The 19,645-nt window shown below is 38.9% G+C and overlaps 1 protein-coding gene across 1 annotated transcript in view; it reads right to left on the bottom strand.

Annotated features, from left to right (window-relative positions):
* Epg5 (ectopic P-granules autophagy protein 5) overlaps positions 1 to 19,417 on the bottom strand; it is a 63,247-nt gene extending 43,830 nt beyond the window's left edge. The window contains exons 1-17 of the mRNA XM_089252310.1: positions 19,344 to 19,417; positions 15,720 to 16,189; positions 15,410 to 15,577; positions 11,839 to 12,079; positions 11,589 to 11,722; positions 11,260 to 11,459; positions 9,694 to 9,799; positions 9,437 to 9,524; positions 9,139 to 9,292; positions 8,815 to 8,946; positions 7,514 to 7,662; positions 5,937 to 6,085; positions 5,711 to 5,839; positions 5,334 to 5,492; positions 4,985 to 5,104; positions 2,854 to 3,128; positions 2,399 to 2,539 (exon numbers count right to left, since the gene is read on the bottom strand). Of these exons, the coding sequence (XP_089108436.1) occupies positions 2,399 to 2,539; positions 2,854 to 3,128; positions 4,985 to 5,104; positions 5,334 to 5,492; positions 5,711 to 5,839; positions 5,937 to 6,085; positions 7,514 to 7,662; positions 8,815 to 8,946; positions 9,139 to 9,292; positions 9,437 to 9,524; positions 9,694 to 9,799; positions 11,260 to 11,459; positions 11,589 to 11,722; positions 11,839 to 12,079; positions 15,410 to 15,577; positions 15,720 to 16,112 (2,738 nt within the window). The 5' untranslated portion in view covers positions 16,113 to 16,189; positions 19,344 to 19,417. The remainder of the gene's footprint in view (positions 1 to 2,398; positions 2,540 to 2,853; positions 3,129 to 4,984; positions 5,105 to 5,333; positions 5,493 to 5,710; positions 5,840 to 5,936; positions 6,086 to 7,513; positions 7,663 to 8,814; positions 8,947 to 9,138; positions 9,293 to 9,436; positions 9,525 to 9,693; positions 9,800 to 11,259; positions 11,460 to 11,588; positions 11,723 to 11,838; positions 12,080 to 15,409; positions 15,578 to 15,719; positions 16,190 to 19,343) is intronic.
* Positions 19,418 to 19,645: the final 228 nt, after the last annotated feature.

Raw genomic sequence — 19,645 nt, 5'->3', positions numbered from 1 at the left:
TACAACTGTCACATAAAAGATGAAAGCCTAAACCACTCTGTGGGCCCCCCCCCCCTCTCTCTCTCACTTATTTTATCTGAAGAGACACTAAAGGCAAGGGGCATCTGAAGATACAGGTGGTCCCTGCTGTGGGTGGAAGATGGTGTTCATGTGATTGGAAGACGTGACTCGTGTCAACACTCTCCGTGATCAGCTATAGGGGATTCTGAAACAACTACTATCCCATGGACATGGTAAGAAATAATTTTAAAAAAAGAGGACCTAAAACCAAAACTTTTGCACCCATAAAAAGCCTCTCACAATGGTATTGGCACTCTTGTGGAAGAGGAACATTTCCTGTAATCTATGAGTGAATATCTGAATTCACTGAAGCCTATTTTTGGGAGAAAATAAAACTGATTGTGTGTGTGCGTGAATATTCGTATTGATGTAAGCCTATTACTTCATGTAAGAACTGAATGAAAAATTGTATCATTATGGAAAATTCAACCAAATAATGATATAATATATATACAGTATATAATTGTGTAATGAAAAAAGCACGACAGTGGTATTAGTGGGGAACATTTCTAGGATATAGCGCCAGAATGTTGTTGCTGTTACTATGGATTTTTGATAATGGTAACCAATATTTTTTCTAATTTAAAAATTTCAAACTAATAAACGTTGGTTCAAAACAATATTTTTTCAGTATTTTTTTCAAAATCATAGAAAAAATTGAAATAATCCTGAATAAAGGACTATCGTAAACCTACGATATATGGGAACTATGTTTTGCAGCGAAGGAATACACTCTCTACCTTTCTCTTCACTGCAAAGTTAACCTGAAACTGCCTATAGTCTTTTGATCATGAACAATGAGCCATTTCCTGAAGTAAGAGGGGCTACTAATGCCTCTACTTCAGCGCCTCATGCCACAGTGCATAAAATAAGGAAGGAAGGGTCATTTCTCTAATGGGTAGCATGCTTGCCCAGTATACAAGAGGGCCTGGGTTCGAGTCCCGGCAGAGACAAGATGACTTTTCTTTCCGAGTTCACCTCAGCATAATATCCAGGAAATATCTGTTTCCTTAATATGCCATTTCTTTGAATGTCTTCTCCATTTACAAATTAATTCTTCGTCTTTCCAAGTTCATTAAAATAAGCATAGACTTCATGATAGAAAGGGAAAAACTTCACTTTTTTGGGTATTTACACAAATGATAGGGATTGATAGACAGAACTCTGATTAATTTCTGCAGAGACCATGCAACATTGTCGATGTCAACTCAGCAGTACCATTTCTAAAGTTGGACGAATCTTCTCATCATATGTTGGAGGTTGATGGGAGGGAACATCCTGCTCTTTTTTCATGCATCATGTTTCTCATGGGTGGCCCAAGGATTTGCCAAGTTCTCGTTAAATGACAGGATTCTCAATTCAGAAAAACTTTTGAGCCCACTCCCTAAAATGACTGACTGAAAAATGTACTTTATTTATTACACCTATAATGACAAATTCCAAAATTGTGAGGACTATGGCGGTGCCTTGTCTGCCTTTATGTATGCTGCTGATGTTGACCCGGCCCATTTTTGATATTGTCTAATTACAACTTATACATAACTCTATCTGGAATAGCATTGTCTCCATATTGTGTTATAAGCCTACGATGGCTTTCGGCATCTGCCACATCGTCTGACCAGAGAAATTGGGATTGCTTCTCTTTCTCCTTGTCGTAAACATGGCAACAACTAGGGGAGTGAAAAACAGTACCAAAAGAGACACCAAATTTGAACTTCAACAATTCCTTTACCATTACATGAACATGCCTAAATCTGCACTCACTCCGACTGCCCATATATCTAGTCAAAGCACCTGGCCATACACTGATAGTGAAACAAATAACATCAAAGCAGAAGCAAATGACACTATCGAGATCAAACTCGGACAATGTGACTGTCCCCAAAGCAGAATATACCAAAAACAGTGATGCACATCGCATAACAATCGGGAAGAATTTAAAGAAAAGTATAGAGAACACTATTATGGGAATTTTTCTGCAGAAAATTTCCAGTCAGCTGAAGGTCATTGCAGATCAAAGCAGAATGTGCCCACAGTAGTATCAACTTCAAGCAAGCATGAACAGAACGCAGTATGATAAAGATGCATTATGAAGAAACCGCAGATAATTGTTTTAATTTTGTAAATATATTATAAGGCTGGGATTACACTATAAAAATCTGATAAAAGATTTTTTAAAAACTTTAAGGAAAGAACAACAATAAGCCTATTTGATACATTGGCTCGAATGCAATCAATTAACTTATTGGTTACATTTCTCAAAATTTATAAAAAAACTTGTCTAAAACTTTTATAGTGTAATCCAAGCCCAACCGACAAAAAGGAAGGTTATACTCACGCATTATTGGAGATCAAACATTCGTGATGCTTTGCAAAGAATGGAAGTACAAAATAAAGAGCCTGTATTGCAGCAGCATACTGCTTCAACTGGATGAGAGTGCATATGATGCTTATCCCTTCTCCAGAGAGCGACTTGATGCTGAGCGAGAGAGAACAAAAAAAACTTTCCATTAATCACTGGAAATTATTTTGTACAAAAATAATTATTACATCTAGCTGATTACATTCTTGCGACCATCATTCAATGAAAAAAACTATCTCGGGCTAAGGTGTTATAGCGAGTTTGAATATGGACCCGATTTTTCTCCAACACCGGCTGTTGACATCATCAAGAGATATTAGACAGCAAGCGTGAATGCAAGACAATAAGTTGAGAGGGATGGTTCATCATTTAAGTTTATTGTATCGTCCTATGTTTGCTAATGTCACAACAATCATATTAAAAAAACTCACCAATGTCCAACATTAGTCATCGCTAGCACCAGGAAGCAAGCAGCCGGTTGTTTCTCCTTATATGCCAAGCAAAGATCAGCAAAGAGCTCTTCGTCATTCAAGTTTGGTATGTCATCCTCATTCACGACGGATCCATCAAATATCCTGATCCATTGCACATTCGGCAAGCTCATGACATGAAGTTTTAAAGTGAACAGGAGGTTCCAAGCCCAGGCAACAAAACCATTATCGCTCTCCACTTTCTGGTTGCGGATGGCAGCATAGAGTTGTAGCATCTGCATGAGGGAAAAAATTTATTTCCAGAAAACATCATACACAAGTTGAAGGACGAGAATTTAAATGAAAAGTAATCAACAAATATCGAACAGAGTGATAGCGCTCAAATCAAAACAGAGCATCACCCATTAAATGTCTGTTCATGTGCTACTAAACCCTAAAGATTGGTTAATCAAAGTTCAGTCAATAACAGTTTAAGATTTTACTTTTTGTCCTATTGCTGGCTCCTTCTCTCTTTCAGAAAAAATACCTTCCCAGCATTCCCTAAGTTATCCAATTTGCTTCGTAGCTTTTGCTACTACTCACTTCATACTACTCTGTTCAAAAAGTTCAGAGACTTATTTTATTATGAAAGAATGAATATACAGATGGAACCTATTTATTTGGTGTTTCCTTCAAAGAACCTATCAGACTACTATCAGTAACTGCTATCAGAATGTGATATTTTGACAGGTAATCTAACACCAGAAGGGACATGTGAGCAGGTGCGTTGTCATGATGGAACACCTACAATTTGGCCTTCTAAAGATCTGGTCGCTTCCATCTCACCAAATCATGCGGATGTTCAAGGACTCACAGGGCCCTCCTGGTGTAAGATCACCTTTCAAAACATTACATTCCGATACTTCCCACATTAGCTTATTTCCTTGATCTTGCCCATGGCCCCCACAAGGGTAGCGTTGTCAAGACTCTAGCCCTGGGGCCTGTGATGATTCTCGTCATTTTTATTTTTCCACGCTATACATTTTTGAAACATTTCCCTTTCAGTAAAATTCATTGAGAGATTTCCTGTTGTTTTACTATGATTTTCTTGCTTTTGTTCTCATACAACAATTTAAAAAAAAACCGTTATAAGCTGAATCCACTGTATTCCACAAATGGTGATAGGAGGACAACAAAATTTTGCAAAATATCCCACTTGTGGATGCAAATGGATTAAATCAGCCTATAGGATATATTGCATATGCAGCTTCTACCCGCCCTAGGAAATGAAAGTCATAAGTAAAATCACTATTTTATTACTATCACGACACAACATTCCATGAGTTTGAGGTGCATACTCTCTAATGCCACTAATATTTCATTAGTGAGAGAAGGAAGGGGGCGAAAATTTTTTTTAATCAATAAATGACAGCAATGAAACAAATGAGTTTGGAAGACTCTGCTTTAGAAGTTTAAGGGTCTTAAATCTTCTTCTTAGTCCTGAGCATTGTTCATGCCACATACAAAAAAAGCAAGTTCATTGTGTTTGTGGATCAGAGGAATAGATTCAAAAATCCAACCCATGAATGCGATTGGCATCAACTCGTCCAACCAGGATACTGACAAAGCCCAAAAATAAATAAGCCCTATGAAGGAAGGAATAGCAATGATCCAATTTCTCTTGACAGGAAGTATGCCACAGGCTGAAATTCATCAGAAATTTGCAACTCAATACAGGTGAAGTGGTTTACGGTGCAAAAGATGTGTGCAAGTGGATCGATAAGTTTTGAACTGGTCAGACAAAGTAACGCACAAGAAGGTAGCAGGATGCCCTTCAACATCCTTCTCCAATGCATGAGAAGCTTCAAAACAGCTCAAGAAATGTTACTGGCAAACTGGAAATTTGCCATTGATAAAGTAGCATGTCTTCTACAGATTAGTCTCAGTTCTGCCAATTAAATCCTTCACCACAAACTTGGCTTCCATAGAATATGAGTTAAAAAGTATCACACATTTCTTATTTCCCTTCCTACCAGCTCAGAAACATTCATACCTTGCATTTTGAATTTGATAATAGGACTCTTTATAAAATGCAGAAGCTTAATAAAGCTTTAAAAAAAAAAGAAAATGAAGGTGGTGATTGTATGAAAACCTGTTCAATGCCTCTGGAGACAAACCATGTACTTGCAGATGCATCATACACTGAATAGGCCTTCACGATCATGCATCCAACTCTCCTGTGCGTGTTGACTGACAGAAACAGTTCACCATCCTGTAAAACAGGAAAGAGAAACTTTATGTTAGTTGTATTACTTCACCATGGACTGTTCCATTGCAATTCTTATGACTGAATGACCGATTTTGTTATCAAACTAAATCAAATATATATGATAACTTTGACTATATAATAGTCCTAATCTTTGAATAACACCAATATAAATGTATTTCTACAATATTTGCAAGCAAAAAAAACAACATAAAAGTTTGTATATATCGGCTACCTCAAAATTCCAATTCATTTTACTCAATATAGACATTGACAGCTGACACTTTGCAGATGATAACAAGCCACAGAGTAGCCAATCAGAGAGAAGTTCCATATCTGCCTTGGTGGGGGTCCAGCGCATCAAGTCCAGGGTGGTAAACAGATCACAGCTGACCTAAAAAAAAGATGAGAAGGACACAGAATTTCAAAGCAGGCCAATAGATACATTCATAAAGAGTAGGGCGATGACTAAATGCAATGAATCTGGCACCTCAGGAACCAGCATCAAAACGAATCACTTTTTTTAAGTAGTTTCAACTTTACAGTGAGAGGTAGGGACAAAGTATCTTGAGGTGAAGTATAGAGTAGACAGAGAAAAGAATGAATATTTACCTCGAACTGCTCTTCACCAGCTTCAGACAGAACCTCAAGCAGGGATGATGTTACAGTGGGGTTACTTTCTACAAGACTGAACAGCATAGACGTCACTTCTGATGACAATTCTGGCTTTGATAAGAGAATCTACAAAAAATTATGTATATTACTATATTGAATGACAAACATAAATCTTTTACTTCACAGTTTCTACTGGCACACACATGAGGATTTGATATATTACTTCGAACAACTCTTTGGAAACTGTGTGCAAACAAGACTTTTCGCACGATCTGCACATGGCTATGCTCTTCATGGCTTTCAACACGTAAGTAGCATCTTTCGCTGAAAACTCTTCCAACTTTCCTAGTAGCAGAGAGCGGCATTGTTGACCTAGGAGATGAAAGAAGAAAAGTATTTTCATTACTATCATCCTCCCTGAGATGTATGATGTGTGTGAGCTGAATATTCGCTGGAACATTAACATGAATCAAGTTGCATTCATTGTTTCAATGACAAAATCTCAATTCTCAAGCACAGCAGGATATGTGTTCTGGCCAGTCTACGAGACAACTTCTCATACCATTCTTTCTCTAATCAGAATCAAGAATATGGATCTTTATATCAGTATACAGTACATATTAGCATGACAATTTTGGCTCAGTGTTGCTAGCGGGGATCAAACATTCGCTGCAATGATTCTAATGACAGAGAAGAAGAGAGAAGATCTATTTCAAATGGTTGACATGATAATTCCCAAACAACAGGTTCATCACCATGTGCATTTTTCAGTGAGTGATGGAGAGAAATAAGAAAGTTAATGAGCGGCAGAGACAGTGGGTGAGTCAGCAAATGGAAGAGATAGTGAGTGAATGGCCGACTGAGGAATTCAGTGAGTGACTGAGAGAAATAGTAAGTGGTCAAAATGAGTGAGTTCAATGAAAGAATGAGTGAATGACTGAAAGACCAATTAAGTGAATGGCGTGAATGGCAGAGCAAGTAAATGAGTGACCAACTGATTGTCTGAAACAACAAGTCAGTGACTGAGAAAGCAGCTAAGAGAGTGGCCACGTTTGACACCAAGTGAACGACAGAGAGAGAGAGCAAGTAAGTGAGCGACAGAGAGCAAGTTTGTGTCCAAATAAATGAATGACAGACAAAGAGCAATCAAGTGACAAAGTGATAGAAAGCAAGTGAGTGACAAAGTGACAGAAAGCAAGTAAGTGAGTGACAAAGTGACAGAAAGCAAGTAAGTGAGTGACAAAGTGACAGAAATCAAGTGAGTGACTCTCTCTCTCTCTCTCTCTCTCTCTCTCTCGCGCACACACACACAAACACACACCAACTTCAAGACCAACTTGACAACAGTCAAGTATTTCAACTAGATCAAAAGTTTCACCATGTCTGTCTCTTGTCATTAGGGATTGGGGTGTAAAAAGGTGGGTGTGATGAGAAAAGCCTGTATAGGGAGGGTGTGCAGAATACAGAATACTTTTTATTCCAGTTTACTTTCAATGGTTACAACTCCAGAGAAAAAAAAATAATCTGTATCTTGCACTACCGTTGTGCAGTGGCGTCATCATCATTGTGGTTTTGTGTCACGAAAACATGGATTTTAAACCCGGGGGAACTAGGTCGTAATATGTTCCCTGAAGGGTGATGCCACAGAAAGCTCTCCTAATAGCATGGCAGCACTTTGAGCAATTTACAACCATAAATCAACTTTAAAAAAAGCAGAACTTCACAATTTTGGTACAGCATTTTGGACATTTCTCTTCATTGAATCACTTTAAAAAACTTTAAATGTATATTCATATTCACTTGATAATTTGCGTTCCACATCCTTCTCTCGTAGGATGTTGTTCTCTGGGCAGGAAAGCTCAGTGTGAAATATCCATAGGAAGTTCCAGAGAACTTTCGGCGAGACACATTCATATGGCAGCTTCTCCATTGACATCAAGATTTCGGACCTAACACAAGAAATTTTTGAGACGTGAAGATTGTGAACACAGTATAAACATTCTATGGCAAGGGTGCACAACCTTTTTCCGTTTGCGGGCTACATATGCAGGATGGTGGTTATCACTCGCATAGGCTGCAAGCTGAAGGAGCATCTTTTACGGGACGGAGGTTGTGCACCTCTGCTTTACGTATGAGATGGAGATAAGAATAAATTATGTAGTGCATTGCAAAATGATGATTTCACTCATGTTTCTAGAATTTTCTCTTCTGTAGAAGGATCATACATCAGTACCCAATTAATGGAAAATAAAGGGATAAAGGACCCATCCCCTATTTCCAGGGTCATCTAGATTCTAGAAGATTACGGAATCCCAACAAGATTGGCACAATTAATATTAACTGCAATAAAATATTATCATGAGGGCCTCTTTTCAAAGCTCTAAGAGACACCTGGACACATCCAGCAATGCTCTAGCATGCTTTCACTCTTCCATTCAGTGTGTGTACTGTACTTTAACATTGTTATTAAATGGAATCTCTCTCATTAGGTTTATAACTCTTGACTAACACTGAGGATAGAATACTCTGTTGGATTTCTGCGAGGAATGATTTATTGAACCTTCCCAATGATGTCTGTGAGGGTAGTTTGACCTAAGTATCCAGAGATTTAACCCCCACATGATTTCTTCCTGTGAGAAATATGTCAGAGACAAAATTTATGCTTAACAAGTAACCAACATGGAAGAACCAAAGACAAGGGTCACGAAAGTGATGGAAACCTTTCAGGGTGTCTACCCTACACCTAAAGGAAAATTCTGTGACTTTACCTTAACTTATTTGGTGACATTGATAATTAAACATTCATTATTTTCCAACATAAGCAATTTAACACGTTACATGGTGGAATAACTCTTTTGCTTGCAAAGAAAAGAAAAAAAAAACCCCATCTCATCAAGATTTGGCGCTATGACAATCAATAACAGAAACACTGATTGTTTCTGCTCCTTGCTGCGGTGGCTTTTTTTTTTTTTTTCATCCAACCTGTATATATATATATATACACAACAATCATTTCAACAATATCATTTCAAGATATAATCACCACGATTAAGAATTATCTACTGCATAAATGGAGAAAGAAAGCTACGAATTCCACTCACTGCTTCGTGGAGTACATGCAGAACAGAGCATGGAAGAACAGTCTGTCGAGCTCTATCTGCAAGCAACAACTGTATGACGAATTCATAGACTTGAACTCCATCCATTCGGCTGCCAAGAAGTGGAACGACTTACTGGAAGGGAAAAAATGTCAGACAAATCACACTTAGACTTCCGTAAATCTTCATTTTAAAATAACTGATATCAAAGAATGTAACAGCCACAATGGTTCGAAAAATAGTCCATTTTGACGACTTGGAGTCTAAACAGGAGCAAATGAGTGCTGACAATTTTCAGAGACGCACACATTAAAAAAAATCACATACCATATGAAATCCCCAACCATTTCAGAGACACGTTTGTGTATTTCGCCTCCATGAGTGCTCAAGCCATACAGACAAACTTCATGGATGAAGCCACAGAGCGCGATTGCCTTTTGCATTTCAGTTTCAGCATAGACTGGGATAGCATATGATCCCTCTACATGAAGCATTTGAGGAGAAGAAGGATGAGTAAATGAAATAAATGAGAGAAAAGTAAGAAGAAAATTGTGAAATTGGTAAACAAGAAACAACTATTCTACATTTCAAACATTGGAAGGGGTAATAGCGAGACATTACTCACTCGATAACTCAAATACGCTCGATATTGAGAATCTGCTAAAGAGCGAGAGAGTGTCGTCTTCCTTCCAGTCTTTTTGGACTTTATGTTCCTGTAAAGAATGGTTATGAGATTATTTCACCAGTCCGAACCAAACTGGCAAAGAGTTACTAAAATGTGAACGTTCAAACCTATCGAAATTTAGTTTGAATCAATGATTTTTCACACACACAAAAATTCATCTTGTAAAACCTGCCAAAAAAACCAGGTGGAATTCTTACCTCCTCTCCTTCAGAATCCAAGACGACAAAACAGCTTTCACACAGGCATTCTTCGCTTCCATAGCGCTGGCAAGATTTTATGGTGCTCAGGAACTCTTCTCTGCCCCTAAGAAAAGAAACCGCCATTTCTCAATGATTTTGAGTGTCATTTACCAACCGCCTTACAATTCATTATTTATTGACATTCATACAGAGCCGCGCAGGTGATTGGTCAGCCAGGACCCTATCAAACTTTTTGGTTTGGCAATATCCCATTTATTTTAGATTTTTTTGGCAATTTTATCAGTGATTGGCAACTTTGCTTACTTTTGGCATCATATTTGGTGACAACTATAAGATTTCCAGCATTTTTCGCAAAGAAACATGGCCACGCAAGGACTACATCACCAAACACCAACTCTAGCTATATCACTATATTGCAATTTACTGCCATTATTGAGATGGGTTGGAAACAAAGAGGCTGTATATTGGTGGTCGCCTCAAGTTCATTAGGGAAAATATCTTATCTACATCCTCCCTCAGGTTCGAATCCGGGACCATTACAGCAACCTTCACGGTGGTAGAGACGAGTATCTTACCACCACACCACTCGGGCGCCATGCAAGGACTGAGAGATTTCCTTCAGTGATTTTTTCGAAGCAGTTTAAGGATTTTTAGGGAATTTTCTATAAACATAGGAAAAATCTGCAATTTCTAAGTGGCTTCAGCCATAAATTGCAACCTTTGGCAACTTTTTGGTAATAATAATTGGTAGTGTTAAGATTTTTTTTTTGGTGATTATAGCAATACAATAATTGGCAACTTTGCTTACTCTTGATGTCATATTTGGCAACAGTTTGCAACTTCCTGTGTTTGGAACCTTAATGTTCTCGAAGAAACATGACCAGCCTGTGATTGCAAGGACCAGTGCCATAACTAGGATTTTTTTTTTGGGGGGGGGCGGCAAACATAATTCTGTCGCCCCAATCACTGTAAAATCGGAGGTTTTTCCCTAATGTTTTGCTGCCCGGGGCAGTTGCCCCCTTTCTCCTTTAGTTCTGACCCTGGCAAGAACCAAGAGATTTTCATTTATGTGAAGCATTTTGAGAATTTTTCTGAACAGGTATAAAAAAAATTAGAAGAATATGGTTTCCGACTGGAAGGTTTGATAACGCTAAAAAATCAGAAGCATTAGCATTTATGTAGTAGAGGAAAAAACACTACTTAGAACAGAAATTCCTTACTGGTGTCTGTCATGGTTTAAATATGCATGCCATTATACTTCCGTAAAATCAGATAGACATGACGCAAGATTCTCAAATGTAAGTTTCAGCAAACAGCAAAAAATGGGTAATCCCTGCCATATAATAATGGCAGAAGCCAATTACGAGCCAATAACTATATAATTATCTTAAGAACCTGCCAGCAGCCTATTTTTGAACAGTAAAGAGCCAAACATTTGATTCATCCTTGACATTGTGCTCCCACCCCTTTGCCAATGGAAAAACAAAAAAAAAATCTGGTCCCTCGTTGAGTTACAGATGATACATTGAAGAAGAAAAACATCATGTACATGCATTTCCTTACGGTATAGGAGTCATAATGATGAAAAACGTAGCAAGTGAATAGCTCAAGCAATCAAATCGGTTGACACATTTCCTGATATGGTCTGGGTGGCACTGCAGGAACACCGACGCCCAGGAGCTAATGCCAGACGGACATCTGAGGACATTGTTCAAGATGAAAAGGTCGTCGTCCACAGTTCCCAAATGAAGAACCACGGAAACCTTAAAGAGAAGAAAAAACAACTATTATTGAACATGTGCCACAGTGGTCCCCCATACAACCATAATCACAAAAAATACAAACGTTATATCATGGATTTTCTCAGAAAAAAAAAGGAACATATTACTCACAAGATTTTTTAGCCATTTTCTAGTAGCAGCAATAAATTTCACATCTTTTGACGGCTTGCGTTGGAAATGAAACAAAATGCTTACACAGATCTTCAGAGATGCCTGAGCGTGTTGAAACGATGGGCTGGGAAAACCTGGAAGGAGATATATATACACACATCATTATGAATCAGGACTCAGTCAGTAAAAACATACAATAAATTAGAAACGGCATGAAAACGGGGGGGGGGGGGAGACAAAGGACACTCACCTGTTTTCTGTTTCTCCCTATCATCCTTAGACAGGATCTCTTTCAACAAATTTGACATGAAATACTCCAGCTTTATGCTCGCGACTTGAGTGGCGTACTCCTCGAATATCAGATCTGGGATGACAGATTTTTCGAGTTCATGGCACGAACTGACCAGGTCGTTCAGTGCTTTTACATCTAACTCCTTCCACTCGTACTTATATATGACATCAACAGCACTACCGTCATCACATTTTTTACCCTACAAAACAACAGGAAAAAGAGATACAATATTATCAACATGGATGGACAATGCACTCTTCCTCACACACACTTCCATTTTTCCGTCTTTAATTTTTTATCTCTAGCTTTATTTTCTCAATATCAACAGCATTATCCTGCCTGCTGGTGACAAATTCTGATAATCTGCTCTTTGAAGGCAAAAACCATTGCATTACTGGTATTGTAATGGATTGGGGTCCTGCAGTGAGTGAAGAGTGACCACCCCATTCCCACATAATTGCTATTTATTTAATGTTTCTAATAATAATATTTTCACTTGAAATACCAATTCGGGTCAACCGGAGGCCATCAGACATGGTGCCGTACCACTATCCGGGAAATATCTGCTTTGTCATTGTTACGGGAAAAGCATGGCTTCGCCTCTGCTTCTGCCATCTGACAGCTTCAGAACAATGAACAATATGCAAATGAGGAATATGATCTGCACTGATTGGCTGCACTTGACAACAGCTGGCCATATATAAGGCAGAAGCAAGATCATTTTTGCACATTTCAACCTTGTTTGGTCTTGCAGTTTCACCTTCACCACTTGCTTCATCAGTCATATTCCTACTCCACCCGGGTGGTCTGGTCCTTCGCCCTCAATTTTCCTCAGTTCGATTCAAGCTGTCATGCTCTATTGCTCACAGAATGAAGAGGAAGTCTGCAACATAGTTTGTGAGTGATTTATGAACAATTTGAAGTACTGATTCTCCATGGATTGAAGTTGCGGATTGTCATATCGAAGAAGCAGGACTTACGGTGTCTTTAACCTTTCTTGAGTAGCAAACACTGTGTATGCCCACCATCAAATGAAGAGCAACCCTTATGACAACGTTGACGTAGAAAAGCCTGAAATCTGCATAATTGCAATTCTTGGTAATTAAAGTAGCTCTCTTGTATAAGTAGCTTGAAATCCAGTTTCCTACCTAAAATGAGTTAGAGCCCCCTCACACGGCAATACTAGTCTGGCAACTGATAAGAGACTCTGTATCCAGAATACTGACACGTATATTTCCATAGTGCTCTTCACACAAAGATAATTTCATATTGGCAATGAAATATCCTACACAACAGAGTCACTTGCCAACTTGCATGTTGGTCGTATAGCATTCCACCATATTTTCATCAGTCGTGATTGTACGACAGATGCCCGACACTTAATTTTGTAACAAGATAAACAGTATTATTAAAAGTAACTTTTATTTTCTACAGAAATGTTCTCCGATGCAACTCTAACCCCAAATCACTCTCAAATGGGGGTGTGTGTTATATAAATATACACATAGGTTATAGATATATAGGTCATAAATATACATAGTAGGTCATACACAGCAAATTCATGGGGGAGCATAGAGGAAAAACAAGTACCCCCCTCCAAGATAAACACAGCTATTTTCCCCCCTCAGCAGCATAGTCAACATTTAAAAGGAAATAAAACTTCATGTTATAAAACAACATTAAAACGTCTCTTTTGTGGACACAGGCGGGACAAAAAAATCCGACCATGAAAGATGGGTGACCGTCAATCAGGGGTGTGAAATGCATACTTTTATTATAGAAAGGGAAATTAGATATTATTGTGGCATAAAAGAGGGGTGCCCGCATCTGAGGAGTGTCCGTTAAGAGAGGGTTTTACTGAATAACTCCCTCTAAATACTGGATATTTATAATGTGAATTTAATTTACTTTAATAAGGATTATTAGCAGTCACTCATCAGGGCTGACAGGTAATAAGCTGATTTATTAATTCCAGGTAAGTCTGTTTACTAATTCCATATAATGCAAGGAATCCATCTCCTGTTGGCCACAAAGTCAAGTTTTTTGGGAATCCAACAGCGATGAAATTGATATTTTACTATAATTATAAATAATTACGATCCTACACTATAATTTCCAGGAAAAAAGGATAAATAGAGAAGAAAATTATAAGTACATCCATACACTGAAAATGACACTTTTCGTTACAGCCAACATGAGTCAGATTCCTTGCATTCTATGGAATTAAAAAAGAGCAGGCCCATATCCCGAAATTTCGTTCGGGGGACCAAAGTGATAGATTTGGTCATCTTTTTACCTTTTTTCGGTAATTTTCTCACATTCTGGGGGGGGGGGGATGATTCCCCAAGTCCCCCTCACTACAGCCTTGGAAAAAAAGATTTACCTTGAATTAATAAATCAGCTACTTTATCTGTCAGCCCTAATGAGTGACTGCTAATAATCCTTTAAGGTAAGTCAAATTCATGTTGTAAATATCGATTATTTGGAGGGAGTAATATAGTTTGGTGACATTGTCATCCTAAAGAGATGGCTATGTTGCTACCATACCTTAGAAAAAATATGACTGTTTATCTTGGAGGAGTGCAGGGTTTTCCCACATATTCCCGCAGGCACGTGTGTGCATGGCCTATATTTGTATTACATGCATTTCATTCGAGAGGGATTTGGAGTTAGGGTTTGCATCAGAAAACATTTCTGCAAAAAATGCAAGTTATATAAAATACTATATATGTTTATCTTGTTACAAAATACAGCGTCAGGTCACCCCTCGAACAACGTTTACCGATGGAAACATGAAGAAATATTTCAAGAGTTATGCTACTTTTGTTGCGTTCGACTAGTACGCAATGTCGCCAGTGACTCGGTGGCATAGGATATTTTGTCACCAATATCCTTACATGAGGACATTGGTGACACGAGTCCCCTATCAGTCGTAAGACTTCAGTATGTGAAGAGGGCTAAGGTGCAATGATTATCACGATACGACTTTGATTGGAGAACTATTGATGCCATGTAACTTCACATTTACTGCTGTACGTTTCTATCCTATTACTTGGATGATTTCTAATCAGAAGATTACTGTGAATCATATCGTCTACTTGGGTGTTTCATCAACTCGCATAAAAGACTGCTCCTCTGTTGGTTCGTGTGTTGTGTGACGAGTATTTTCGATGATTTCAGTTGGGAACAATCAAAGTGTGCCACATTGTGACCATCTTGGACAAAATATCGTTGTGAAAGGTGGAATGACTGACCTTCACAACTGACTGAGAGAATTCTACTTCTTTTTCCTTGTTCAGAAATGTTTTTGGTGAATTTTGTTAACCAATGTGCGAACGAGCTTGATGATTGTAAAAATAATTTGTTAAAGGTGATTAAGCTGTTGCCCCTTAGAACCTGCTGCCAGGGTGCACTGCACTGCACCCCTCGCACCCTCACTTAAGACGCCCCTCTTCACCTACTATTTTGACAGTAATACAGATGCTACAACATAAGTCGTTAAGGGAAATTCATCAAATGAGTAAATTACCTTTACTGGGATTTCTCTCGGTATAGTAATCCATAATTTCTCCAACTTCACTCTAGCATCTGAACTGATGTGCTTCAGTCTCTTTTGGACATTTAACAACTTCTTTCTCGATACTTCATACTGTCCGACCAATTCAAAGAAGGGGTGTTTCTCGAGTTCATGTGTGCCCTGAAGGTGGAGGAAGGGGAATATAGATATACATGTATAAACAAAACAATCAAACATAAATATCACTTGTTCGTTGAAGTCTTCGTTGCCTATTATGACTCACTGAAGTACTTTTACATAGAGAAAAGAATGATAAATATACCTTCAGGAATGCTTCATATCCTTTAAAAGCAATGGCCCTCGCCTGCTCTAGAAATCTATTCTGAACGTCTACAATCGCTGCATGAAATGACTCTAGATCATAATCGAGACCTTTCACATCGGGATACAACTTTGGCGGTGCTGGCTGCTGGACCACGCCATTCGTCAATGCCACCTTTACGGGCAGCTTCCCGTTCACATGGGCCACCAGCCGTTTCTCTGGATCTGTGTCTAATGGCACCCTCGTCGAAATATCATCTAGCTTTATGCTCTCTTGAAGCGAAGACGAATGACTCCTTTGTAATTTATACCCAGGTGTTTCTGGTACATCTTGCAAGGCAGTGGCAGCATCGGGATAAAGACATTTCCCAGTTGAGGAGCCTCCTGTTGCCATCTCTATGTTTTATCAAATCAACTTATTAATAAACGGCAAGTCATCCCCATCAAGATGTTATGGGTTCTCCTTAGAATCTAGAAACAAAGATAAGACTTATTAAATGCATTTATCGATAAGAAAATGTCCCAAAGCAGAATGTGCCTAAATCTGTGATTTACATCGCAGAACAATCTGGAAGAATTTTAAGAAAAAGTGTAGAAAATACTGCTCTATAGGGATTTTTAAAGCAGAACATTTCCAGTAAGCTGAGGGCTCGTTGCAGAACAATGCAAAACATTATGTTTTGAGGAGAAGATGCATTTGCAACATATACTTCACCAGGGCTCGATTTTGACTTTTATTCGAACCACCCATCCGACAATTAATAAATTTTGTTAGGAAACAGAGCCTTCCCCCCAATATATGATGAATATAGGTCTACAATACAACACTCTGCACTACAACCTCCTGTGTACGCACTTGATTCCCATTTATATGCGACAACTGGCAACTTTTGGCCACCTACCCTTTATGTCTACTTCATGTTGGCACCTCTGGTTAACAATAGTTAAGGAAAGAGATTCTTCCTTGAATGTTATGGCGAGATGAATTCAGAAAGAAAAGTCATTATGGTTTCTGCCAGGACTCAAACCTGAGCCTTCTATAGCACAATCCAGAAAATTGCACTATCAAATTGAAGCGGCCCGACTAGAGACCTGACCTTACTTTCCTTATTTCACATGCTGTGGCATGTTGCACTGGAGACTTGTCAGTCTCCTTTAACTTCAGCAAATGGCCCCAAAATGAGAGCGAGATGACTTTTTCCCCAGCTTAATATACAAAGAAACTGATTTTTTTTTTCCAGATGTTACGGCGAGGTGAACTCAGAAAGAAAAGTCATTCCGATCTTTGCCTGGACTCAAACCTCAGTCCTCTTGCAATACAGGCACGTGTGCTACCATATACACCAGAATGACTTTTCTTTCTGAGTTCACCGCTGCATAACACCAAGAAAAAAGTCTGTTTCCATGATATGTTCGACTTGGAAAAAATCATCTCTCTCTACTGTCCCGCTTGGCCACGATTTCTATTCCAGATTCTTTATTGTATGTATGTATATATAAAATATTGTTGTTTATTATTTTCACATAAATTAATAAATTTCCAGATACACCCATCTCCCGGGAAAGCTTCTATGTCTCTCTGAGATGGGAAGCGGGGTGTGTATGGTCCTTCAATGTTCAATGTCCTGCCTAGAGGCCATTTACTGAAGAAAGGCAACTACTGTTACTTAACTGTACACACATGCACCTCATACATTGGCGTATGCAAAGGGGAGAGGGTTAGGGTTCTAAATCCCCCCTCAAGCCTAGATTATAGTGTTATTTTTTTGCAGGAGAAAATATAACCCTCCCCTTCAGAAGAAAAATTTTTTACGGGAAACTTCCCCCCCCCCCCAATAAAATTCCACATACACCCATGACCTTATACATATTCTCTGCAGAACTTCGAACAAATCTGTACCTGTCGGCACGTGTCGTGTTAGTGTATGAATATGCATGGCCCTAACCTAATTATTTCATACATACTTGTTTTTTTATTCTTGCTGACATCTGTCCTCTTTATTTTGAAATAGACCTGGTCTCAAATTTTTGAAGTTATATAAGTCAGGGCTGGACACATCCCAGGCACCCGGTTGCCATGGCAACTGAAAAATTGATATTGATGCCTAGAATTTTCTGTGCGTGATTACTAGCTCGAACTAAAGAAATGTTTGGCTCCTAAAATATTTGGTCAGTCACTAGATTTTTTTTCCCTTGATTTGTCAAGCCCTGACGTAAGTATCATATTTTAGGCCTGCTTGCTCTCTGCGGAGAGACTTTTCCAAATGGGACACTTTCTCACATTTGTGCTTCCAAGTTGGAAAACCACAGAAAACCAGCTTCAGCAGACCTCCCCCCCCCTACTGTGCTACCAACAGGGTTCAAACCCGGATCCTCACAGTGAGAGTCCAGCATGATGCCCATAGGACTGTACAGCGGTAGTTAAGAGAGGCTGCTCAAACTTTACATGAGTGCATCACACCACTGCGCGAGAAATAAGGAAAGCAAGGTCGGGTCTCTATCAGTGTATATGGTAGCAAACTCGCCTGGATGGAATAAGGGCTAAGGATCGAGTCCCAGCAGCGACTAGAATGGCTTTTCTCTCTAAGTCCACAGCGGCATAACATCCAGAAAAAAGTCTGTTTCCTTGATGTATCAATCTGAGGGAAAAAATCATGGGCGCGGTAGCCCGGTCGATAAGATGCTCACCTAAAGTACCAAAGGATGTTTAGAGGTGTCGCAAGTTCGATACCCAGTTCATCCTTGTCAGAAAACTTTCTTGACACAGGGGTACAACAAAAAAAGGCGACTTGACCGCAGCAAAAATTGCTACCGCAGGGAGTCCCCCATCGAGGTGTTAGCGCACCAACCTCTTGATGAGTATAAAAAACAAGCCTGCCATTCGGAATCTGCAATAAATTGTAGGTCCCGGTCTAATTAGCCCTTGTGTGCAGAAAATGACCGTGGTGCGACAAAAATGATCAAATGAAAAAATCATCCCACTCAATATTTAATGTTGTTTACATTTAGGTCCAAACAATAATGGGGAGGGCCCCTCTTGCTAAAGCAAAAATCAAGCCCAGTACCTCACACATTAGTACCATAAACGTACTCTCCCACATTTTTGAGTGGGCCCCCCCCCCCCTTCAGTAACTTTTTTTTCCATGGTAAAAAAAAAATCTAAAATATATTACATGGGGGAGGGCCACAGGATTGAGCCCTGATAACTCTTCCCCCCCATAGGAGGTCTGGTCTAGCAGGGTCCACCCACATCCTGGAGTAGGACCTCTAGGCTGTGATTGATCTTTAGCGGTCCTCCCTGGACTTTTCACGGGGGGCCCCCCTCTAAAGTGAATTTATATCATGAAGAAACAAAAAAGGATGGCAATTGACCCGGGGGCCCCCGTCAATCCACCCTTGTCGGGGCCATAGGGCCCGCTATAGATATCCTTGAAGCCCATTGTGTTTGAAATTTCGTACGGGAATTTGTTAAGAATGCGCACTAGTAAAAAACCTTTGAAAGTCTATTAAAGTCTTGGTTTATTATTATTTAAAAAATAAACCAAGTTATATTCAAAATAATTAATTAATTCCTGAATCAATTAATTAATTCATGATTAATTCTAACATCTAAATGCGTACATACTTTGTTTTCAAACTGCCAGAACTGAAACTATTGCACATTTACATTGTCGTTACACATTCTCTCCAAGGGACTGCACTTCACTTCCCGATGTAAACAAAACAGAACAGGTAGGGTTTTTTTTTTCAAGTCTTATAAAATATCTTTTATTAAACTTTAATAGTGTGATCCTGGCCATAATATCGTAATTAGAATCCGAAATTATCTTCATGATAAATGTTTTATCAAAAAATATTATAATGATGAAAAATACGAAAAAAAAATATGGAATATCCCGTATAAACGGGACATATGGTCATATATTA

Source organism: Pholcus phalangioides, unplaced genomic scaffold (assembly GCF_987345545.1).
Source record: "Pholcus phalangioides strain wild (caught in Gottingen) unplaced genomic scaffold, Ppha-v1.0 ptg000028l_1, whole genome shotgun sequence".
NCBI classification, from domain to species: Eukaryota; Metazoa; Arthropoda; class Arachnida; order Araneae; family Pholcidae; genus Pholcus; species Pholcus phalangioides.
The sequence above is the reverse complement of the archived record's forward strand: the minus strand, read 5'-3'. Positions and strand labels throughout refer to the sequence as shown.